General features: G+C 46.1%; 3 protein-coding genes across 3 annotated transcripts; 2 read left to right on the top strand and 1 right to left on the bottom strand.

The window, feature by feature from the left end:
* Nucleotides 1-1,038: 1,038 nt before the first annotated feature.
* Nucleotides 1,039-5,131, top strand: LOC139199004 (uncharacterized). The gene is made up of 11 exons (XM_070828007.1): nucleotides 1,039-1,097; nucleotides 1,725-2,081; nucleotides 2,215-2,424; nucleotides 2,567-2,920; nucleotides 3,140-3,367; nucleotides 3,587-3,835; nucleotides 3,951-4,211; nucleotides 4,320-4,404; nucleotides 4,518-4,575; nucleotides 4,910-5,007; nucleotides 5,111-5,131. The coding sequence occupies exons 1-10, from the start codon at nucleotides 1,046-1,048 to the stop codon at nucleotides 5,003-5,005; spliced, it is 1,950 nt and encodes a 649-aa protein (XP_070684108.1). The 5' UTR covers nucleotides 1,039-1,045; the 3' UTR covers nucleotides 5,006-5,007; nucleotides 5,111-5,131.
* A 2,526-nt stretch (nucleotides 5,132-7,657) lies between these two features.
* LOC139199316 (Schwann cell myelin protein-like) lies at nucleotides 7,658-19,937 on the top strand. Its single transcript, XM_070828364.1, has 9 exons — nucleotides 7,658-7,714; nucleotides 8,360-8,716; nucleotides 8,846-9,058; nucleotides 9,201-9,554; nucleotides 18,072-18,299; nucleotides 18,519-18,767; nucleotides 18,883-19,143; nucleotides 19,332-19,404; nucleotides 19,719-19,937. Exons 1-9 carry the CDS (start codon nucleotides 7,663-7,665, stop codon nucleotides 19,780-19,782), a joined length of 1,851 nt encoding a protein of 616 aa, XP_070684465.1. The 5' UTR covers nucleotides 7,658-7,662; the 3' UTR covers nucleotides 19,783-19,937.
* A 2,698-nt stretch (nucleotides 19,938-22,635) lies between these two features.
* Nucleotides 22,636-25,354, bottom strand: LOC139225594 (rho-related GTP-binding protein RhoU-like). The gene is made up of 4 exons (XM_070856377.1): nucleotides 25,084-25,354; nucleotides 24,810-24,868; nucleotides 24,609-24,638; nucleotides 22,636-23,124 (listed from the first exon to the last, which is right to left on the bottom strand). Exons 1-4 carry the CDS (start codon nucleotides 25,352-25,354, stop codon nucleotides 22,636-22,638), a joined length of 849 nt encoding a protein of 282 aa, XP_070712478.1.
* Nucleotides 25,355-25,639: the final 285 nt, after the last annotated feature.

Here is a 25,639-nt window from a genome sequence, read left to right as displayed (position 1 = left end):
TAGACCTCGTATATCACATCCTTGTGTTGTGTTGGCAGATTTAGCATGAAAGCAGATGATATTTACAGTTTTTTCTACCTATGTTGAATGTTGCTGTAAGTTCAGCCTTGAGTTAAAATGGGCTCCCTTTCATTGTGACTCTGGACCCCATCACAGGGTCGGATGTCACAACGTACGGAGTCAGTCGTCCCCTATAGTTATTAATGTAGTTTCAGCAAATAAAAAATGTGATTTTTAAAAAACATCTGTAACTTTTAAGTGTTGTAAGCTGGAGACACCAAGTCAGTTTCAAAATGAGGACGATCACATCTCTGGAAAACTCTCTTCATTTGTCTTAATTAACAGTTTATTACCATTGATGGATCCACTTCCCAGCCTGCCCCAGTTAACCATGGGGTGCCACAAGGCTCTGTCCTTGGTCCCCTCCTCTTCATCATTTACATGCTCTCCCTTGGCCTGATAATCTGCCGCCATGGTCTCCAGTTCCACTGCTATGCTGATGACAGTCAGCTGTACCTCAACACCTCACCATCCACTCAGCTCCCTCCACAGTCCCTCGTCAACTGCCTCTGTGAAATAAAAACTTGGATGACCTCTAACCTCCTCAAACTCAACAGAGAAAAAGCGGAGCTCTTGGTCGTGGCTCCCAGGGCACTGCTCCAGAAGGTTGGAGATCTTCTCCTCCATGTGGACGACTGCTCCGTCTCTCCATCCCCTGAAGCACGAACCCTCAGCGTCATCCTGGACTCCACCCTATGCTTTGTCACTGTTGGTGTGGTGGAAGATGATAGTTGTCTTCCTGGCAGTGGCCAAAGTCACACCATCTCTCTCTTTCACACACTTTTCTGTGACGAGCAACATGATGATTGAAGAACATGATTAGCGGAAGGAAAGTTGCCTTTTAAGGAGGCATGTTTGACCACAGTGAATTGACAAACAGTAAATTGTACTTGCAGATCTCAAACTTCTCCAAACGAGACTTCCTTTATACATGTCACATATTTTTAGTTAGTTTAGTCTCAGCGGAACGAGGAGAGGACCAGTCATGGGGTTCAAAGTAGCAGCAGGCGGACTTGTCTTCCTTCTCTCTGTGTCAGGTAGAGCTTATTTACATTTTTAATACTACACTGACCTTATTACTGATAATTACTGTTATTCTGGTTATTAATTTTAAAGTTATTCACAGCTATATCTTGGCATGAACACAAAAGTAGACCAAGCTTATTCATTAGATTCAAAGTTTGGGTTTCTAAAAGAAAGTTCATCCCTCAGTGTTTGCAAAATATAGAAGTTTCAGTCAGTGATTGTGTTTTATTGATCAGGACATTGATCACAGAAGGTTTTGCTGCTCCATTATTCTATATATATTATTATTGTGACAAACATTCAGGGCTGAATTTAAATGTAGGACGTCTCTGTAGACGATGAACAACCAGAGTAAACTAAAGTCTTTGAACTTTTCTTCATCAGTGTAACTACTTCAGCTCAGTTTCTATGTCCGAACCAACCCACCAGTCCATTCATTGTGTGTGGGGGCCACGTCTTGATATGATAGTTAAAACTAGGAGACGTTCACTCTCCTCAGTGTTCTGCTTTTTATTTCCACACTCACACAACAGACACTTGACACTTGAAAGAGAAAGACACACACACACTTCTTTCTGCCTCCTTTCCTCCCTAAGAAGAGGAAGTAATTGAGCTCTCTGCTGTGCTCTGTGTTACAGTGATACAGAGTCAGAATGACTGGGGAGTGACCTTCACCTCTACTAACATCTGTGCCCTGAAAGGATCATCAGTGGAGCTACGCTGCACCTACATACACCCGTCCACAATGAATGGCCGTGTTGTTGTAGTTGAGAAAACATTGTGGTTTACTAAAATGAGAGGAATTGAACCAGTGGATCTGAGCACAGATGCAGAGTACGCAGGTCGTGTGCAGAATCACTGTGATATGAACAGCTGCACTCTGAGAATCACAGACCTGAGAGAGAGCGACTCAGCTGAGTACAAGTTCAGGTTCATAACAAACCAACCAGGTGGAAAGTTTACTGGTTCACCTGGAGTCACTTTGTCAGTCACAGGTAACATTTTCATTCATATTTTACTAATTTCCAAATGTTCAACATCCAGAAAACAACAACATGAATGTATCATGTGTTTATTTCCATGTGTGTCGACAGTTTTGAGATTCCTGTTTCTTCTTCACAGATCCAGCTCTGCAGGTGAAGGAGACATCCTCTTTTTTCTCGACTGCTCTTTCATGCCACAGTGATTGTCGTCTACCTGATAATCCTTCCTACGTCTGGTACAAGAATGGACAGAAAACTGAGAGAAAAACATCTTCTTACTCAGACTACATTAGTCCTGGAGACAGCTATGTCTGTGCTGTGGAAGGACATGAGGATTCCCACTCTCCTCCAGTGTGTGAGTTCTCCACAGTCTTCTACTAACATGTCACCATCTAGTGGAGCCTTCTGACTACATGGATATTAAATATGGAGGCTCCGACTGTGACTCCTCAGCAGCTCTGGTTTAAAAATGTTCATATAATTGTTTTATCTTTCAGGTGTCGGTGGACAAAGCTGCAACAGAGTGACTTACACTCACAGAAGCATCTGTGCCCCCAAAGGCTCTTCAGTGGACATTTCTTCCACATACAGCAGTTCTGGATCTATCACATCAAAACTCTGGTTCAGGTCTGAACGTAGTCATCAGTGGGTTTATCAGTCACAGCCTGAGGACCTAAGTGAAGACCCCCAGTATGCAGGTCGTGTTCAGGTCCTTGAAACAGAGGGAGGACGCTCCACTCTGAGAATCACTGAGCTGACAGAGAGAGACTCAGCCCAGTATCACTTCAAATTCACAGCAGGAAGCTTTGACTGGAGGAGCAGTTTACCTGGAACAACTCTGACTGTCACAGGTACTGATGAACACAACCTGATGGAGACACACCAACACAGGAGATTTAAACAAGCAGATGACAAGTGGAGAAGATGCTGCTTGATACAAACGTTGAATCATCCATCAGTCCCGTTACTTATCTCCTCAGTTTAGACTGAGTGTGTCTTTGTGTTTGCAGCTGAGTATTTAGTGATCTATGACATTACTGTTTCACTGTTTCACTCCTTTTCATATCCAGCTCTGCAGGTGCAGGTGACCACAACAACACATCATCAGCTTTATACCGAGGCAGAGCTGAAGTGTCACAGCAGCTGCAGTCCAGCTGGTCGTCTTTCCTTCGTCTGGTTCAAGAATGGACAGAGAATCATGACGGAGGAAACTTCTTCTTATAAAGACAACTTTTATCCTGGAGACAAGATCTCTTGTGCTTTTAAAGGACGTGAGGATTATCGCTCCCCTTCAGTGTGTGAGTTTACTTCACTGTATTTTTACTTTCACCTCACATAACATGACAAAGTCCTGAGAATGTCTGTGAGGCAGTTTTACTGCTGTTCTGGGAATTCAAACCATCAGTCTGGTCACAAAACCACCTCCTATGTTTCTCTAAGTATTTACTTAAATGCAGTATGTGTCACCGTAGCAACAAACCATGAATTTACACTAACCAACCTTCATCGATATGCAGATCCGTCAAAGCTTCCCTCTGTGTCAGTGAGTCCCTCTGCTGAGGTAGTGGAGGGCAGCTCAGTCAATCTGACCTGCAGCAGTGAAGCTAACCCAGCAGCTACCTACACCTGGTACAAGGAGGACCAGGTACTGCCTGTAGGATCAGCAGGTATTCATCACTTCACCTCCATCCGCTCTGAGGACAGAGGGATCTACTACTGCACGTCTGAGGATCAGCGCTCTGAGTCTCTGCTCATAGATGTCCAGTGTAAGTAAACATCAGCACATCAGTTATCAGTTGGATTCAAATGATGATTTATTTACTGTCATAGCTTTCAGGACAGCTACAGAATACTCATCTCTCTGTGCATATTGTCCTCCAGATGCTCCAAGACTTCCCTCTGTGTCAGTGAGTCCCTCTGCTGAGATAGTGGAGGGCAGCTCAGTCAATCTGACCTGCAGCAGTGATGCTAACCCAGCAGCTACCTACACCTGGTACAAGGAGGACGAAGACTCACCAACAGCATCAGGACAGATCTTCACCATCACTGACTTCAGAGCTAATCAAAGTGGGAATTATTACTGTGAAGCCCGGAACAAAATAGGATTTCAAAAGTCTGCCTTATATCTGAATGTTTTAGCAGGTACATTTTTCCATGGTGCTGTTTTTTCCTAACAAACTGATTCATGACTCAGATCTACTAGTGAGCTCCACTACTGTATATCTAATAACTGCTTATCTCCATTTCTAGAGAAACTATCAGTGTCAAACATCATCAGGTTGAGTCTGGTGGTCGTGATGCTGATTCCTCTGCTTCTTCTGTGTCTCTGGATGAGGTAAAGACATGAAAAATAATCAGCAGCATCACTGCTCTTTTATTCTGAATATTTACTTTCATAGTTTCAAAGTTTGCAATTCAACTTTGTATTGTTTTATTTGGTTGTTTTAGGAAGGAAGAAATTCTGCTCTCCACCACTGAACCGAATGAACCCGCTGAGACTGTGGAGGTGAGAGAGATACTGGGCCACAGGGACAGAACTTAATCTACCAACAAGTCATGATTTGTTATGAATTCAGAGGCTCTTATTTTGTTAATAATATGAGGTCATAAAGACAATTTACATATAACTTGATTAGTAAACTCTTTCTTAAGACAAACCACCCATGTTCATTTACCTTCACACATTTTCCTCATTCCTCATTTCCTGTGGACGCCTTTTGTACCAAAGAGCAATTTCAGGAAGCAGATTTACTTTCATCACATCTGAGAACGTTTGAATGTAAAATCTAAATTCCTTGTATGAAGCCTTTGACTCTCATCTTGTTTTCTCTCCCCATGAGTTGGAGGATGATCCTGATTATATCAACGTCCCAGACGTGAAGAGGATCACCACAGAACGGACAGAAGACACAGAGGAGCAGGAAGACCTGGTGTGAAGGTCAGTCAGCTCTGAGTCTGCTGCATGAACAAAACTAACTCCAAACAACTTCCTAGCTCCATTTCTGAGATATAACTCCCCAAATCTTTTGGATTTTGCTCAGATGCAGTCAAAGCAGAGGGGACTCACATGGAAACAGAGGAGAACAGCACTGAAGGCTGTGGAGGATGTGGGAGAGGTGGATTCATTTACCTTCAACTGCAACAGTTTTTATTTCCAGTTTTCAGCAGCAGCAGCTTTGGGGAGAATGCAAGCTTGATTTTTACCTGTGCAGGTAGACGAGAGATGTCCAGGATTTACCTTGGTGTGCAAAATCTTCTTTTAAATGTTAATGCAATAAACTGCTGTTGGGAAATACTGACTGCCCAATCACATCACATGTGTCCTGGCAGAGAAAGTCAGTAACGTGTGTTCAAAACAAACAGCTGGAAGCACAATATGTCACAGCATGTACATTGTGTATGTAAACACACTGCAGTCAAACAGAAGTCCAGCTCTACCGCGCTTTGCTAGCTGTCACATTTTCAGTGTGTTGCGGTGGCTGCTTGAAATAAACATCCAGCTTCCACAACAACTCTGCAGTTTGAACATCATTTCAGTTCCCTCTCACTGCCACAGAGGGTGTGAAGGTGTGAAAGTGTGCAGACAAACTGTGTTCATGTGTATTAATCACAGTAAAGTGTTTATTTATCAGGAATCATTGATGAAACTTAAACTAGTTTTTGAGTTAACAGTCTGTTTGATGGGACAGAAATGGAAAAGAAACACAAAAACACACTCACACTTCTTCAGCTGACTAAATCTACAAGCACATCACAAGGACAGCAACAGTTGTGGATGAAACTGAGGTAACTAATCTTTTTAGGTTGTACACGCAAGAATATATTGATAAAATTAGCGAATATCCAAATTTCATAATGAAATTTACCAAAAAGCTGTTTAAAACTGGGGCAGGCAGTTTATTTCTGGTGTCATTCTTTAACAATCTCATAATAACTTGTCAGCATGTTTTAATCCAAGTGGTCTGAGAGAAAACAAGACTTCTGCCGCTCCTCTCGGCTCTGCGTTTGGACTTTAGAAAATCTACACTTTGACTTCAGCCAATCAAAGGTCCTCTCAGACAGAGAGAGAGCGTTCTTATTGGCTGCTCTACAAACACAGATGCTCGGGCACGTTCCTTCGGATGCTGCTGAAAGTCTGATTCGGGAAAATCCTGCAGAAAAAGTTGTTATTCCTGCATTGACAACAACAGCTTACAGTGCAAAGAACCCAAACAAAGGGAAACGGACTCATGCAGAGAGTCCGAAATACAATAAAACATGAGTATCAGGGACGATGAAGAGAACTGCGTGACAAAGCTGCTGACTTTTATTTTTCTGTAATGTCTAAATGTGTTGCAGTGGTTCGTTAGCTCGTGTCATGGACATTATTATTATTATTAGACCTCGTATATCACATCCATGTGTTGTGTTGGCAGATTTAGCATGAAAGCAGGTGATATTTACAGTTTTTTCTACCTATGTTGAATGTTGCTGTAAGTTCAGCCTTGAGTTAAAATGGGCTCCCTTTCATTGTGACTCTGGACCCCATCACAGGGTCGGATGTCACAACGTACGGAGTCAGTCGTCCCCTATAGTTATTAATGTAGTTTCAGCAAATAAGAAATGTGATTTTTAAAAAACATCTGTAACTTTTAAGTGTTGTAAGCCGGAGACACCAAGTCAGTTTCAAAACGAGGACAATCACATCTCTGGAAAACTCTCTTCATTTGTCTTAATTAACAGTTTATTACCATTGATGGATCCACTTCCCAGCCTGCTCCATTTAACCATGGGGTGCCACAAGGCTCCGTCCTTGGTCCCCTCCTCTTCATCATTTACATGCTCCCCCTTGGCCTGATAATCTGCCGCCATGGTCTCCAGTTCCACTGCTATGCTGATGACACTCAGCTGTACCTCAACACCTCACCATCCACTCAGCTCCCTCCACAGTCCCTCGTCAACTGCCTCTGTGAAATAAAAACTTGGATGACCTCTAACCTCCTCAAACTCAACAGAGAAAAAGCAGAGCTCTTGGTCGTGGCTCCCAGGGCACTGCTCCAGAAGGTTGGAGATCTTCTCCTCCAATGTGGACGACTGCTCCGTCTCTCCGTCCCCTGAAGCACGAACCCTCGGCGTCATCCTGGACTCCACCCTATGCTTTGTCACTGTTGGTGCGCTCCACAGGAGGGGATATCGCTGCATTTTCTGTCACCGTGTCGTAGGAAGTAGATGCACCATAAACGTTTCTGTTCAACAAATGCTGCTCTGCTAGGAGCACTTTTAAGTTCTTCACATCCTGCGTCTTCACAGGCCAATAAATGCTCATTGCTATGATACAAACATGAGGAGGAAGATGATAGTTGTCTTCCTGGCAGTGGCCAAAGTCACACCATCTCTCTCTTTTACACACTTTTCTGTGACGAACAACATGATGATTGAAGAACATGATTAGCGGAAGAGAAGTTGCCTTTTAAGGAGGCATGTTTGACCACAGTGAATTGACAAACAGCAAATTGTACTTGCAGATCTCAAACTTCTCCAAACGAGACTTCCTTTATACATGTCACATATTTTTAGTTAGTTTAGTCTCAGCGGAACGAGGAGAGGACCAGTCATGGGGTTCAAAGTAGCAGCAGGCGGACTTGTCTTCCTTCTCTCTGTGTCAGGTAGAGCTTATTTACATTTTTAATACTACACTGACCTTATTACTGATAATTACTGTTATTCTGGTTATTAATTTTAAAGTTATTCACAGCTATATCTTGGCATCAACACAAAAGTAGACCAAGCTTATTCATTAGATTTAAAGTTTGGGTTTCTAAAAGAAAGTTCATCCCTCAGTGTTTGTAAAATATAGAAGTTTCAGTCAGTGATTGTGTTTTATTGATCAGGACATTGATCACAGAAGGTTTTGCTGCTCCATTATTCTATATATATTCTTGTGTTGTGACAAACATTCAGGGCTGAATTTAAATGTAGGACGTCTCTGTAAACGATGAACAACCAGAGTAAACTAAAGTGTTTGAACTTTTCTTCATCAGTGTAACTACTTCAGCTCAGTTTCTATGTCCGAACCAACCCACCAGTCCATTCATTGTGTGTGGGGGCCACATCTTGATATGATAGTTAAAACTAGGAGAGGTTCACAATCCTCAGTGTTCTGCTTTTTATTTTTACACTCACACAGCAGACACTTGACCACAAAGTGGAGAGAGGATGACCAAAGAAACATGCACACACACTTCTTTCTGCCTCCGTTCCTCCCTAAGAAGAGGAAGTAATTGAGCTCTCTGCTGTGCTCTGTGTTACAGTGATACAGAGTCAGAATGGCTGGGGAGTGACCTTCACCTCTACTAACATCTGTGCCCTGAAAGGATCATCAGTGGAGCTACACAGCACCTACAGATACCCGTCCAGAATAAATGACCGTGTTACTGTAGTTGAGAAAACATTGTGGTTTACTAAAATGAGAGAAAGTGAACCAGTGGATCTGAGCACAGATGCAGAGTACGCAGGTCGTGTGCAGAATCACTGTGATATGAACAGCTGCACTCTGAGAATCACAGACCTGAGAGAGAGCGACTCAGCTGAGTACAAGTTCAGGTTCATAACAAACCAACCAGGTGGAAGGTTTACTGGTTCACCTGGAGTCACTTTGTCAGTCACAGGTAACATTTTCATTCATATTTTACTACTTTCCAAATGTTCAACATCCAGAAAACAACAACATGAATGTATCATGTGTTTATTTCCATGTGTGTTGACAGTTTTGTTTAAAATGAGATTCACAAATCCAGCTCTGCAGGTGAAGGAGACATCTTTTAAATCCTGGACCGATCTTTCATGCCACAGTGATTGTCGTCTACCTGGTAATCTTCTTTCCTACGTCTGGTACAAGAATGGACAGAAAACTGAGAGAAAAACAAGTTATTATTCAGACCACGTCTATCCTGAAGACAGCTATGTCTGTGCTGTGAGAGGACATGAGGATTCCCACTCTCCTCCAATGTGTGAGTTCTCCACAGTCTTCTACTAACATGACACCATCTAGTGGAGCCTTCTGACTACATGGATATTAAATATGGAGGCTCCGACTGTGACTCCTCAGCAGCTCTGGTTTAAAAATGATCATATAATTGTTTTATCTTTCAGGTGTCGGTGGACAAAGCTGCAACAGAGTGACTTACACTAACAGAAGCATCTGTGCCCCCAAAGGCTCTTCAGTGGACATTTCTTCCACATACAGCAGTTATAGATCGATCACATCAAAACTCTGGTTCAGTCCTGAACGTAGTCATCAGTGGGTTTATCAGTCACAGCCTGAGGACCTTAGTGAAGACCCCCAGTATGCAGGTCGTGTTCAGGTCCTTGAAACAGAGGGAGGACACTCCACTCTGAGAATCACTGAGCTGACAGAGAGAGACTCAGCCCAGTATCACTTCAAATTCACAGCAGGAAGCTTTGACTGGAGGAGCAGTTTACCTGGAACAACTCTGACTGTCACAGGTACTGATGAACACAACCTGATGGAGACACACCAACACAGGAGATTTAAACACACCACACATGTTGATAATGATCAACCAGCATGTGTTTGTGTGATTACTGTTGTATAAAGACATACACTACTCACAAAAAGTTAGGGATATTCGGCTTTATAACCTTTACAGGTGTCATGTCTCGTCGTGTGTGTTAAGTTGTCTGTGTTCACTTGTGCCTAGTCTTGTCTCTCACTTCCTGTTTTATTTTGAAACCCTAAACTCTCCTCTCGTTTCAGGCTGTTTGACTTCCTGCCCTTGTGTGTTTTCCCGCCAGTGTGATTGTCTGCCCCGCCCTGATTGTCTCCACCTGTTCCCCATTACCTTGTGTATAAGTAGTCTCCCTTTGTCTTGTGCCAGATTGTCTTGTCTTGTTCGAGCGTCAAAGGTCTCTTGTGTTACTAAACCAAGCCATAGTTTTCCATGCCATGTATATAGTAAGTATCTTGTCTCAGTAAGTATCTTGTTCAATTAAAAGTTTGTTAATCTGTCTCTGAGTGTCTTGCTTCGTGCATTTGGGTCCTCCCTGTCTCTGAGCCCTGTGCTTAATAGTACAATCTGGCCAGACATGGACCCAGCCGAAGTGAGCTCATTTAAGACAGCTCTTTCAGCCCAGGGCTCCATGCTTTCCCAGCATGAGGAGCAATTAAGGGCCATCCACGGCGGGGTGAAGGATCTGGTTGACCGCCAGGGGAACTTCCAGGAGTCGGTGACGGCGCAGGTGCAACACCTGGCGGAGCAACTCCACTGGGTTCTAAGACGGCTGGAGCCTGCACCTCCTTCCCCAGCTGCGCCATCACCCACAGCTCCGCCGACCGATGCACCGCCGACCCAGTCACCTCCCCTGTCTGCTCCACGCCTCGCCTCACCGGAAAAGTTTTCAGGGGACTCAGGTGACTGCAGAACATTTATTGTGCAGTGTGACTTACACTTCAAACTGAACTCTGTCTTGTACACCACAGACCAGGCCAAGGTGGCATTTATGGTGTCACACCTGACGGGGAGGGCTGCAGCATGGGCCACAGCTGAGTGGTCCAGGCAGGCTCCTTGCTGCCAAGACCTAAGACTGTTTCAGGACACACTGAGTCGAATTTTCGACCACACCTCTCCGGCAAGAGAGGCTTCACGAGCCCTTCTTCGGCACAAGCAGGGGATGGGTTCAGTGATAGACTATGCCATCGGTTTCCGTACGCTGGCTGCCGACTGCGGCTGGAACACACCAGCGCTGGTAGACACTTTTTTTTTAATGGACTCGCGGAACCAATAAAGGACCAGCTGGCTCCATTTGAGCTTCCCACGGGGCTGGAGGACTTAATAGACATGGCGAACCGAGTGGACAGCCGTTTAAGGGACCGGGCGGGAGAGCGACGCCGGGCTTCCAGCCAACCTGTTGGCAACCCGGGGCCCTCCTCTAAGCCGTCAGAGTTCCCGAGGATGGTACTGATGGCACCCCAGCCTTCGGGTAGGAAGGCACCACCAGCAGGCGGTGAGGAGCCGATGCAACTGGGCCGGACCAAGCTCAGCCCGGAGGAGCGGCGGCGGCGACTATCGGAGGGCACCTGCTTTTACTGCGGGCAGCAGGGCCACCTTTTAACGGCATGCCCATTAAAAGACAGGGCTCACCAGGTGTGAGGAGGGCACTGGTGAGCCATTTCTCTAACAATGACTACCCTCCTCGCACCTTGACTAAGGTAAGTCTCTGAGTAGGTAAGGGCTCCAGAGACCTAGAGACACTAATTGACTCAGGGGCTGACGAGAGTCTCATGGACTGGTCGCTGGCCAAAGAACTCCGGGTTAAGACTTGACCAGCCCATCAGAGCGAGCGCTCTGGATGGGAGAGTGCTATGCCAGGTGACTCACCGGACTGAGCCGATTCAGGTAACCATTGAACCAGATCACACCGAACTCATGCACTTTCATTTATTTGACTCTGCACAGCACCCATTGGTTCTGGGATACCCATGGCTCCAGAGACGCAACCCCCATGTAGACTGGAAGTCAGGACTAATTAAAGCCTGGGGGGAGGCCTGCAGGGGGTGCAAATCTGATTTTATTTCTATGGTCAGAAACTTCCAGCCTGACTCAGTGGACCCCGCTGAATACCCGGACCTTGCAAAGGTCCCTGAGTGCTATAGGGATCTTAGGGAGGTATTCAGCAAAAAACGGGCCACATCTCTGCCTCCCCACAGACCCCATGACTGTGCCATTGAACTGCTTCCCGGCGCACCCATCCCCAAGGGACGACTATACTCCATCTCAGGGCCCGAAAGAAAGGCCATGGATGAGTATATCGCTTCGTCCCTCCAGGCTGGGATCATCAGACCATCCTCCTCACCCGCTGGAGCAGGTTTCTTTTTTGTGGGGAAAAAGGACTGTTCCCTCAGACCTTGTATAGACTATAGTCCCCTCAATGCAATAACCGTGAAGAACCGCTACCCACTCCCATTATTGTCCTCTGCATTTGAGCTGTTGCAACAGGCTACTGTGTTCACCAAGCTAGATCTCCGCAACGCTTATCATTTAATCAGGATCCGAGAGGGCGACGAATGGAAAACAGGGTTTAACACCCCAACAGGTCATTATGAGTACCTGGTAATGCCTTTTGGACTCACAAACGCTCCAGCGGTGTTTCAGGGTTTTATCAATGAGGTGTTGAGGGAATTTTTGAATGTCTTTGTGTTTGTTTATTTGGATGACATTCTCATCTTCTCTCCTGACTTAGACTCACACCAGGCTCATGTCAGGTTAGTCTTGTCTCGCCTATTGAAACATCAGCTGTTTGTAAAGGCTGAAAAGTGCGAGTTCCATGTTTCCACAGTTTCCTTCTTGGGCTATATTGTCACAGCTAACCAAATCTGCATGGACCCTGAAAAGGTTAGTGCTGTCGCCAAGTGGCCAACACCAGGTAACAGAAAGAAGGTGCAACAGTTTCTTGGTTTTGCCAATTTTTATCGGAGGTTTATCCGAAATTTCAGTTCCATTGCTGCTCCACTGCATACTCTCACCTCTTCCAAACAGCCGTTTGTGTGGAACCCGCAGACTGAGGAGGCCTTTAACCACCTGAAGCAGCCCTTCACCACTGCTCCAGTCCTCTCTGTTCCTGATCCACAACGGCAGTTTGTGGTAGAGGTCGACGCCTCCAACGAGGGGGTGGGCGCCGTTCTTTCGCAGAGGTCTGTGGCAGATGGACGAGTTCATCCATGTGCCTACCTCTCCCGGGAAGCTATCCCCAGCAGAGAGGAACTACGACGTAGACAACCGAGAACTGCTGGCCGTAAAGACAGCCCTGGAAGAGTGGAGACACTGGCTGGAGGGAGCAGAACAGCCATTTTTAGTCTGGACGGACCATAAGAACTTGGAGTACGTCAGGAAAGCAAAGCGACTGAACTCTCGTCAAGCCAGGTGGGCTCTGTTTTTTAGTCGTTTCAATTTCACTCTGTCCTATAGACCAGGCTCCCAAAACACTAAGCCAGATTCCTTGTCTCATTTGTACGATCCTGACCCCGATGCCACGGACCCCGAACCCATCCTGCCACTAAACCGTGTGGTAGGGGCGGTGTCCTGGCAAATAGAAAACGATGTGCAGCAGGCTATTGGTGATGACCCAGTCCCGAGCGGATGTCCTGACAATAGGTTATTCGTTCCTGAGCGGTTGCGTCCGCAAGTTATACACTGGGCTCATACAGCGCTGCCCACATGCCATCCAGGTACGAAACGGACAATTTTTGTAATCAGACAGCGGTTCTGGTGGCCTACATTGGCAAAGGATGTTTCCGATTATGTATCTGCATGTCATATCTGTGCTATGAACAAGACTTCTAGGCAGGCACAGATGGGATTGTTGCATCCGCTGCCAGTTCCAGCACGTCCCTGGTCACATCTGTCCATCGACTTTGTTACCGGACTTCCACCCTCACGCGGTAACACAACAATATTGACAGTGGTAGACCGCTTTTCCAAGATGGTTCATTTTGTGGCACTGCCCTCTGCCAAAAGGACGGCCAAGGTAATGTTACAGCACATTTTCAGAATCCATGGATTTCCCGTTGATATTGTGTCTGACCGGGGGCCTCAGTTCGTGGCAAGGTTCTGGAGAGAATTTTGCCACCTCATAGGGGCCACAGTCAGCCTGTCCTCAGGATATCACCCTGAGTCAAATGGCCAAACGGAGCGCATTAACCAAGAACTCGAAACATGTCTGCGGTGTCTTATTTCTCAGAACCAGACTGCCTGGAGCGATCAGCTGACCTGGGTGGAGTATGCCCATAATACACTTCCTACCACCGCCACTGGACTCTCTCCCTTTCAGGTAGTTCATGGGTACCAGCCACCCCTGTTTTCTGCCTCCGAGAGGGAAGTCGCCATACCGTCAGCATAGGCTATGGTGCGCCGCTGTCAGCGGACCTGGGCCGCAGCTCGCCAGGTCCTGCTAAGGAGCCAGGGCTGGATGAAGACCGCAGCAGATCGCCGACGCAGACCAGCCCCGGATTATCAGCCAGGACAGAGGGTCTGGCTCTCCACGAGAGACCTTCCCCTCCATGTACATTCCTGGAAGTTGGCCCCCAGGTTTTTGTGGGGCCATTTCCCATCTCAAAAGTCATTAATCCTGTCTCTGTCCGTTTGAAATTACCCAGGTCTCTCAGAATCCATCCAACATTCCACGTAAGCAGACTGAAACCCGTCAAGGATAGCACTATGGTGCCACCACCTCGTCTGGTCCAAGGGGGTCCAGTGTATGCGGTCAAGCAGCTACTGGCTGTTCGGAGGAGGGGTCGGGGGTGCCAGTTCTTGGTGGACTGGGAGGGTTACGGGCCAGAGGAACGGTCCTGGGTCCCGGCCAGTTTCATCATGGACCAAGACATCATTGATGACTTTTATAGACGCCACCCTGACACTCCTGGGCCGTCAGGAGCCGGCCCTAGTAGGGGGGGTACTGTCATGTCTCGTCGTGTGTGTTAAGTTGTCTGTGTTCACTTGTGCCTAGTCTTGTCTCTCACTTCCTGTTTTATTTTGAAACCCTAAACTCTCCTCTCGTTTCAGGCTGTTTGACTTCCTGCCCTTGTGTGTTTTCCCGCCAGTGTGATTGTCTGCCCCGCCCTGATTGTCTCCACCTGTTCCCCATTACCTTGTGTATAAGTAGTCTGCGTCTCCCTTTGTCTTGTGCCAGATTGTCTTGTCTTGTTCGAGCGTCAAAGGTCTCTTGTGTTACTAAACCAAGCCATAGTTTTCCATGCCATGTATATAGTAAGTATCTTGTCTCAGTAAGTATCTTGTTCAATTAAGTTTGTTAATCTGTCTCTGAGTGTCTTGCTTCGTGCATTTGGGTCCTCCCTGTCTCTGAGCCCTGTGCTTAATAACAGGTGAACTTAATGTAACCTTCTCTAAACTAAAAGTGGACTGGTGTTGACGGGTTTCATTTGAGAGACATGAAATGTGGGATGAATGCGCATGGAGGATGGGAGTTTAAGACGGACAGCTGTGGGGTTGATGATTTTTTGGATTGTGAAGGGACAGAGAAACGGGGCGGGAGAGTTTTCTGGACTCGGTCCTGAGGGGAATGTTTCGGGAGGATAACCAGACGGCTTGACCTTCGGTGTATAGTGGAGCTGGGGACCGGTGTTTATCAGCAGATTTTCTGTTTCTCTACGTGGTAGTTTTCAGGGCTGATTGTGTCCTCCTCCAGACGGCCTGACAGCGCTGTAATAGGTGCTGAATGGAGGGCACAGACAGTTCCTCCTCTTGGGAAGGAAACAGCAGGGGCTGATAGCCCAGAGAGGCCTCAAAAGGGGATAGTCCAGTGGCAGAGCTGATCAGAGAGTTGTATGAATACTCCACCTACGACAGGTATGTACTCCAGGAGCTGGGGTTGGCCTGCCACCACACAGCGTAAGGCAGACTCCAGTCCCTGGTTGGTTCTTTCGGTCCATTCGTCTGTGGGTGAAAACCAGAAGAGACTGACAGTGCTTGGCACTGAATGTAGGACAAGTTCTTATGGTCCGTCCACACAACGAATGGAAGTGAAGATCCCTCTAATCAGTGTCTACATTCTTCCAGGGCCAACTTCACTGCTAACAACTCTCGTCGAGAAGTAGGCGCATGGATGGAGATGGAGATCTGGGCCCTTCCGTTGGGAGAGGACTGCCCCTACTCCCACGTCCGACGCATCAACCTCCATCACGAACTGCTGGGCTGGATCGGGCTGGATCAAAATTGGAGCTGAAACAAACAGGGACTTGAGCTGAGAGAGAGGCATCTGCCTCAGGGGTCCATGTGAACTGGCGAGATGGGGAGGTGAGAGAGGTTAAAGGAGCTACAACCAGACTGAAATTTCAAATAAACTTCCGGTAGAAGTTGGCAAACCTCTGGAGCTGTTTGTGATTTGCCGAAGTAGGCCAATCTGCTACGGCCCTGACCTTCTCTGGGTCCGCTCACCTGACCGCATTCAATGATGAATCCCAGGAAAGTCACCTGGGGGGCATGGAACATTCATTTCTCCGCCTTCACGTAGAGCTTATTCTCCAGTCTTTGAGTCTTTGGAGAATCAACCGTACGTGATCCTGGAGATCCTGGAGAGTCTGGAGATTCTGGGAGAAAATCAGGATGTCATCTAAATACACAAACACAAAATGGTTCAGGAAGTTTCTCAGAACATTATTGATTAGTGTTTGGAACACGGCAGGGGCATTCGTCAACCCGAAAGGCATGACCCGGTACTCAAAATGGCCCAAAGGAGTGTTGAATGCAGTCTTCCACTTATCCCCCTCGCGTTTCCGCACCAGGTGATAGGCGTTACGCAGGTCCAACTTTGTGAAGATAGTAGCACCTTGTACTGGGGTGAAATCAGAGTAGATGAGGGGAAGAGGGTACTTGTTCTTGATAGTGATGTCAATGAATTGGGTGCTATCTGATCCAGAGGGGGAACTCCATCCATGGCGGCGAGATCTTAACCATCCATCCAAACGCAACACCAACCCAATGAGATCGTTCAAGGATGCTGGGTTGTCGTGTGCGCTAAGTTCGTCCCTCAACGACTCACACAGACCAGTGAGAAAAACGGCCCGGAGTGCGTCCTCCGTCCAACAGCCAGGGTCCAGAACTCCAGAGCAAAGTCAGAGAATGGGCGCCGCTGAGTCTCATTGAGGAATTTGCCTGGAAGTACGGGTGATCAAATACCAACTTAAACTCCTCCCAAAAGGCATTGAAGGAAAAGCCATCTAGTGTCCGCCGGTCGAATCTAGCCTCCGCCCAGACCAACACTTTATCTCTTAACAGCCCCTGAACGTAATGTATCTTAGCCATCTTCGAGGCAAAGGATGCCAGTCTGAGTTTGAAGCTCATTTCTCACTGAAAAAAAGGGGGGGAATCACAGGATCCTAACATCCTCCTCATCATGCTGTTCACATTTTGTCAACATGAGACCAAGACGACACCTAACAATTGATCAACAGTACCTCGTCATTGCGAGGCTTCAAACAGGAAGTCCATCCATCCATTTTCTATACCACTTATCTGTCAGGGTCGCGGGGGGAGCTGGAGCCTAGCCCAGTTGACTTCGGGCGAAAGGCAGGGTACACCCTGGACTGGTCGCCAGCCAATCGCAGGGCCACATACAGACAGACAACCACTCACTCTCACACTCACACCTACGGGCAATTTAGAGATACCAATTAACCTAATGTGCATGTCTTTGGATTGTGGGAGGAAGCCGGAGTACCCGGAGAGAACCCACGCTAGCATGGGGAGAACATACAAACTCCACACAGAAAGACCCCAGACCTTCTTGCTGTGAGGCAACAGTGCTAACCACAGCACCACCATGCTGCCCTCTCAAACAGGAAGTCCTCAGACGGAAGTGGCCACTGAGCTTAGAGGGTCACAGAGTGTCATCAGCAGGTTGCAGCAGAGATACAGAGACTGGAAGAGTCACAGAAAGGAGAGGAGTGGACGTCCTTTGGCCACATCCCATGCTGATGAACGCTTCATTGTGAACAGTGACCTGCAGAACCGGATGTTGAATGCCACTTAACTCCAGGCACATTTAAGAGAGGTTAGAGGCACCCAAGTGTCCCGTCAGATCAAAACTGTTTACATCACATACGTGGTCTGCGTGGTCGACGACCTGCAGCACCAGGCACAGGTGTCATCATCCTGCATGGGCCAGGGAGCATTTACGCTGGACGAGGGACCAGTGGGCCTCAGTGCTGTTCTCTGATGAAAGTCGATTCATGTTGAGCAGACAATAAGTTATTGAGACATTGACATTGACTTGTGGTCTACCCACCACTGTTGTTGGCTTTTGTTTCAATAAATTGTTTGAGATGAGGGAATCACCAGTGCATGCTTCTACTTAAATGCCCTACTTTCATATAAAATATTTTCATAAATTTCACCCAAAAGCCTAATATCCCTAACTTTTTGTGAGTAGTGTAAATCACTTCAAAATTTCTTGAGCCGGTGATAAAGTTTTTTCTTGTTTCATATCCAGCTCTGCAGGTGCAGGTGACCACAACAACACATCATCAGCTTTATACCGAGGCAGAGCTGAAGTGTCACAGCAGCTGCAGTCCAGCTGGTCGTCTTTCCTTCGTCTGGTTCAAGAATGGACAGAGAATCATGAGGGAGGAAACTTCTTCTTATAAAGACAACTTTTATCCTGGAGACAAGATCTCTTGTGCTTTTAAAGGACGTGAGGATTATCGCTCCCCTTCAGTGTGTGAGTTTACTTCACTGTATTTTTACTTTCACCTCACATAACATGACAAAGTCCTGAGAATGTCTGTGAGGCAGTTTTACTGCTGTTCTGGGAATTCAAACCATCAGTCTGGTCACAAAACCACCTCCTATGTTTCTCTAAGTATTTACTTAAATGCAGTATGTGTCACCATAGCAACAAACCATGAATTTACACTAACCAACCTTCATCGATATGCAGATGCTCCAAGACTTCCTTCTGTGTCAGTGAGTCCCTCTGCTGAGATAGTGGAGGGCAGCTCAGTCAATCTGACCTGCAGCAGTGATGCTAACCCAGCAGCTAACTACACCTGGTACAAGGAGGACCAGGTACTGCCTGTAGGATCAGCAGGTATTCATCACTTCACCTCCATCCGCTCTGAGGACAGAGGGATCTACTACTGCACGTCTGAGGATCAGCGCTCTGAGTCTCTGCTCATAGATGTCCAGTGTAAGTAAACATCAGCACATCAGTTATCAGTTGGATTCAAATGATGATTTATTTACTGTCATAGCTTTCAGGACAGCTACAGAATACTCATCTCTCTGTGCATATTGTCCTCCAGATGCTCCAAGACTTCCCTCTGTGTCAGTGAGTCCCTCTGCTGAGATAGTGGAGGGCAGCTCAGTGACTCTGACCTGCAGCAGTGATGCTAACCCAGCAGCTACCTACACCTGGTACAAGGAGGACGAAGACTCACCAACAGCATCAGGACAGATCTTCACCATCACTGACTTCAGAGCTAATCAAAGTGGGAATTATTACTGTGAAGCCTGGAACAAAATAGGATTTAAAAAGTCTGCCTTATATCTGAATGTTTTAGCAGGTGAGTTAAATCATTCATTCAGCTGAACGCACCTTATTCAGGATTATTGTTACATAATGAGACCTCAGACTAAACCAATCCCACTCCTAGAAAACACACAGAAACTGTTATTCTTGTCCAGTTATCAGCCACCATTGGACCCAAAGATTTCCTGTAACCTTCCAGTGTTCATGTCGACTGTTTTCCAGATTCGTGGATATTTCCAGTCGCTCTTTCCATCACTGCGGTTGTCCTGCTCGTCTGTGTCTTGCTATGGATGAGGTGAGCAGCTCAGCTTCTCTGTGATTACAGTGAACGGACATTTCACTGGAATAGTTTTATTTAGCTGTAATCTTTCATTTCAGCTAAATAATCCACATAATCCACATTACTTACACTGAAACTACAACTAAGAGCAGTAACTGTTGTTTATGCAACCACCAACTTCAGCAGTGCCCCTGGGTAAGCAGCAGAGTCTTTCCAGAGTATTTAATCCAACATTTTCTTCTGTTAAATGTGTTTTTTTTTATTCTAGACTGTCTGGAATTCATGTTTTTCTCTACAAAAATCTTTTGACTTCATTGTTTCCTTCACAGAACGAGAGGTGAAGCAGCGATGGAGGATTCAATTTATAGCACAATCAACATAACCCGAGTGTGATGTGTAGTCTGCACATGCATCATCTCTTCATGGTCCTTTTTCTCAGCTGACAGACTTCAGTGCATCGCTCATGCAGCAGCAGGGCAGCAGTATTTTATTGTGGTATTAGAGTGCATTAGCTTGCGCGAGGTGCACCTGATACTGTTCCATGTGATTTGATCTAATGCATATTATTTTTTAACTTCAATGATCATATTTGATGTAAATATCAGTCAAATATCTATTGTTAGCATATCATGGTGGGAAATTGTAACTGTATTACATTCATCCATCACAGTTCAGCTGCATTAACTATCTCCAGTGTCCTGCTGTATGTATTTATCTGCTTTGGAAGCTGCATGTTAACCTTTCTCACGTTTGTACTGCTTTATCTTGCCGGGAAAGTCGTAAGAAACAAGGAAAAACTCTTGTTATACTCTTAAAAATGTAAATGCATGTTCCATTTTATATCTTTGATATCAAATTTGACGTTTTTCTGTGGTAGGATCTGAAATTAAAAGCATTCAACCATTTTGAGGCATGAATTGACTTTCAAAACAGTCTGAAAAAAGAGAGAATTTCTTAATAAAACTGCAGCTTTTGTGGACACTGACTGTATTTGTCTAACACAGACTGTCAGATTACCTTTGGAAGACATTTTTACAACGACTGTGGATTTCATCCTCCACCACTTACATTGCAAATGCCAAACTAGCAGTAGAGGAAGTGAAGCGTGAAACAAAGCCCACTGTGCAGCATGTACACTCCCACAGGGACTGAGGTCCTGACGTGATCGGCAGCAGCAGCCAGACGCCCTGAGAGGGGACCACACCTGCCCGGAAAATCTCTCAAGCCATTTGAGTCAAAACAGCTTGTGTGAGGGAATTGAGGGCAGGTTAAGAGAGGTCACCTGTTTGTGCCTCCAGACGGTGAAAGCTGCTGAAAGCGACGACTGCCAAAAATCACATAGGATCACCTCTACACACTTGGTACTGATTAATCTTACGGATTCAGTTGAATGTGATTATAATTGCATTCTCATTCATCCTGTTTAATGATTTAACATCTTGTGAGATGATCTCATACTGGTTCAATCCAGGCTTTTCGGTGATTTTGACGGCCATTTGTTGTCATCGTCACGCCTGCTTTATTTCTGAAATATTTCTCACTACAGGAGGAAGTGCTGTGCATGACATAATACAGTTTTATCTAGTTGTTTGTGTCATCCCTCCTGATTTTTTAACAAGTTTTATTACTTGTTTGTCAGTGTATGCGGCCACATTATGAGGACCTGTCCCCATTTGGGAGCAAGATAAACCCTTGAAGGTGGAGGAATCTGCCTCTCCTGATCTTTCACGGTGTGAGGCATCCGTGGGGAGGGAATCAGGCTCCATATGCTGGTCTAATCCAGTCCAGGTGGTCCTGTCTACTCCTATTAGAGGAGGCTGCGACCACGGGAGCCTCCACCACGCTGGCTCGGTATCATCGAGGAAACGGCGAGCAAACCGGTGATATCTTGCTCAGCCTGAGATCACAGGAAAACCCCCCAGGGGACATTCTGCCTCTGGCTGCCTTACACCAACAGATAAGGACGCATTTTTATGCATGCAAGCCCATTTAAGTCAGGTTGGGCTCAGTAGTCGGTCAGGAGGATCAGAGAGCCGATGAGACACTCAACGGCACTTGATCCCTATTAACCCGCCAGCATGTTCTGTGTTTTTGTGTGGTGGAGGAAGAGCAGAATTTGTGGGACGTGGAAATACCCCGAATCACAGCAAATATCTCACTGACGTTTAATTTTCACCCTCAATGTTCCAAATGTTAAATGAAACGATCTTGGATACAGTTGTAATAAACTTTAATCAAGGCTTCTGAGCATATTCCATGATCAGCGATGGCAATAAAAACGACCATAAATAAATAAATAAATAGATAAATAAATAAATAACCTACAAACTATCAGTCAAAGAAAGTAATCTAGGAGTGTGAAGTGAGATCAAGACCAAGTTCAGAGCTCCATCAGCCAGACTTCTTAAATCAAACCAAACCGGGGTCTGATAACATTTGTGGGGTTTGTTTTACTCACATCAGGACAAAGTCAGAAAGAATCAGGTCCATTTCACCACTTTGATTTCCATTTAGAGGCATTTTGCTCTCAAATGAATCTGTTAATCTTTCCCTTTACTACAAACTATTCAGCAGGTGATGGTTTGGAGAATTTGCACGCATGCATGTTAAAGGTTTACTACTTCTGGTAAGTTTGGAGCCTTCTGAGAGACAGATGTAAGCAGCAGAGGCCAAGATATCCTGACTTTCAGCTCCTAGTTTGACTTTGGCTCCAAAATCTTCATTCAACTCAGTAGCGATAAGATCTACTGTCTTACGCAGCACTTTCTCTAATAGTCTGAGGATTTGAACGAGCAACTTGTGAGTCACAAACCTGCACCCTGAGCTCCTTCTGGACCTTGTCGTGATGCCCTGCGTGGTGATAATCCCCACCCATCTGGCACCTTCTGTCCAGCCCGTCCTCATACCAGGAACAACAACAGAAAAGGCCCAGTGTTTACGAGGAAGTCAGCTAACTAACATACTTATTTTAACAGAAACTGTGATTTTATCCTAAACCTAACCAACTAGTTTTGGTACCCAAACCTAACCAGCCTGCAACCATTTCACAGCATCACACACTTAACAAAAGTTATGTTATTTGCTCGTGTGGGGTGAGTCTCCATCTCTCCTACAGATGTGCTGAAAACTCATTAATGCTGTGTGGGATTCACTGGAAATCGACGACGAGGACATGCATGAAACAAACCAAGTCTCCCAAATAATGTGCAGGCATGATCTGATCCAGGTTTGTAATTACGCAGCCGTTCACTTGAAGTCACAGCTCTGCTCTCCCATCAGACAGCTGATCTTCCTCCACCAGGTCTCCGAGAGGCTCTTGATCTTATCGGGTGTCTTCTGCCTCAGAGTCAGCCTCTGCTGCTGGACGCTGCAGCTGTCCGTCTGCTGGATGCTTGCTAAGATGGCCGAATCAAAAGCATCTTTCAGGTTCTTCTGGGTCAGCGCCGAGCACTCGGCGAAGCCCACCGCCCCGATCTCCTGGGCGAGCTGCTTGCCTTCCTCTGTGCCCACCGGGTGCTCCTGGTTCCGTGCCAAGTGAATCAGCACCTGGACGTCCTCCCTCAGGTCCACTTGAGTGCCAACGAGGACCAGGGGCGCGCCGGGACAGTGCTGATGGATCTCAGGAACCCACTTTTTGGTGAGGTTGCGGAAAGAGCAGGGGCGCACCACACTGTAGCAGAGGAGGAAGACGTCGGCGTTCTTGTAGCACAGCGGCCGCAGGCACTCCAGCTCATCCTGTAGCCAGAAACACAGAGGCCAGGTTATGGTAACGTGGCTACTTACAGGACACGGCTGGAGTGTACAGCCCCAATCCCTTCATATTAAAGATCCCAATTCAGCTCACAAATACATTGTTTTGCTGTTAAAAAGGCTCAGGAATTTCTTGGTCACTGAAGTTTTTACCCAAAGTGAATCAAACAGAGGAAATAATTTATTTGTTGACGGATTAATCCACATTTGCTGCTCTAGTAAGTTTGTGGACCAACTGGACGGTTCATGTGGCATCGAGTCAAAGTAAACTACAGCGTTTGTGTTCATGTACTCGTCATCCAGTGCAAAAGTGAGTCTCACTGATGTGTTTTAGATATTTTGGGGCAACCAATGAAGGAACATGACGCGTCAGGCTTTGGATACACGAGGAAAAGTTGCTGGTCGGATACATTCATTGTTGTTTTGATCTGTTCACAGTAGTGGTAGTGTCATCCTTTCACTGACCTCCTCACCGCTTCAAGGTGGATCTAATAGAAATCCCTAAAGAGGAGTAAAGCTTCACTAAATGGTACAAAAATCTGAAACAGGGCTCATAGAAAAGGTTTAACAGAGTTAAAACAGGGTTTTTACGGTTAAGGCTTTTGGATGTTCAGAATCAATCTAGTTAGTTTTATCTTACAGTTTTAATGTACCTCTAGAACTAAACTGTCTTTCCTCTGTTTTCACATATACTTTGGTTTTAATGCTTATTTATTATTGTATTCATGGTGGTGGTCACTTTTACTCGCTTTTGCTCTTTTGCTGCTGTAACACCAGAATCAATAAAGTATTTCTATCTATCTATCTATCTATCTATAAAATAAAGGTTGTATATCTGAAAACAGTATCTAATATCCTCCGTGTTAATGAAGCCCAGGTTTGAGAAGACTCAGCTATTTCTCTGGTTATTAATTCCAAGTTTAGGCAGCAGTTTAATCAATAATAAATTAATATTGATTACAAAAAGTCACATGTTTAGTCAAACGTCAGTTTACCCAAATTCTCTCTCCTCTCTGACCATGTGAATGATTTTGGCTTCATTTGTCCATGTGTGTCTCTGTTGCTGGATAGTTTTAATAGTCTCTGCTGACAGAGTCCAGAATAATAGCGACACAGTTTCTGGAATAAAGGACGAATCTAACCTTTAACCTAAATCTGAATCTGGTTCAGCAGCTTATTTTGGATGAGACATTTTTAAACATTCAGCCAAAAGTGGGCAAAGGGACCACGTGGTGTCAGAGGGGGCAAAACCTCTGAATTTCAAACTCGGTTCCTTCCTGCAGGGGGCGACGTAAACTGTGGAGTTACAAGACAACAGGGCAGCTTGGACTAAAAGGGTCTTAAAGGATTTGAGCCCAGGACTAAAAGCAGGCTGCAGGGGGCAACCAACACAAACACAGCAAGGACTGCAGGAGTTTAAGAGTAAGATCCACTGCTGATAAAACACTTATTGATCACAGGTGACTTACGTTGATTGATCCGTCAACCAGCCCCCATTTCTAGCATGACGAAGCAGAAACGATGCAACAACAACAACAAAAAAGAAGAAGAAGAAGAATCTGAGAGTGAGATGGGAACCCATAGTGCGTGCACCTGTTGTACAGGCTGTCAGGTGTGTTCAGTGTTAGTTTGTGTGGTTAGAATGATATTTCAGAGACGGTGCAGCTCACCTGTCCTGCCATGTCACAGAGCTGCAGCCTCACAGGTTTCCCGTCCACTACGACCATCGCTGGTGAAGAAAATGACAGCACTTAGTGAGTGTGTTGAAGGATTTTAGTAACATGTGCTGCATCACTCTATCTGTGATGTAAATAACAGCGAGCAGGACACAATCTATCAGGCAGGAAGCAGAAAACTTGGCATTAAATCGACTTAAAGTAATTTTCAAACGTGCGTAAAAGTTGTGCGTAAAGCTCCAAACCAGCCACACTGACGTCAGATTACCGGTGAAGTTGTCAAACGCTGTGGGAACATATTCTGTCGGGTATCCGTTGGTGGTGTAGCTGACGATGAGGCTGGTCTTGCCCACCGCTCCGTCTCCAACCAGGACGCAGTTCACCTTGCGCTCAGGTGCGGAGCCGGACCGCCGGCGCTTCACGCTGAGAGGGAAGTCCCGGTTCTTCAAGAGCCGAGACGACACCGGGGGCCCGTCTCCGCCGCACACGGGCTCCGACACGCGGCGTGGCTTCTGCTTCCCGACATCCTGCGGAAGCATAGCTCTGCCTTTCAGCCGGGGAAGGGTTCGTTTAAGCGGTCAGAACGGGTTCAGAGTCTTCGCTCCATCACCTGTGCAGCCCACGTGTTTTCTGCTGCCGTTTGGGTTCGTAAACTGCAAACACGAAGCGCACAGACGGTATTCAGGTGTGTTTCTCGTGGCTCGTGGCGGAGATTTGAGGCTCGCAGTGGCACAGCCGTCGGGTTTCTCCGCTCAGCAGGAGCTCCTGATTGGCATTCTCCCTACATCTGCTGTGGTCGTGATTCCTAAGAGGCTTATCGAGTA

Source organism: Pempheris klunzingeri, chromosome 3 (genome assembly GCF_042242105.1).
Source record: "Pempheris klunzingeri isolate RE-2024b chromosome 3, fPemKlu1.hap1, whole genome shotgun sequence".
In the NCBI taxonomy this organism is placed as follows: Eukaryota; Metazoa; Chordata; class Actinopteri; order Acropomatiformes; family Pempheridae; genus Pempheris; species Pempheris klunzingeri.
Note: the sequence above shows the minus strand (reverse complement) of the source record. Positions and strands in the feature narration are given on the sequence as shown.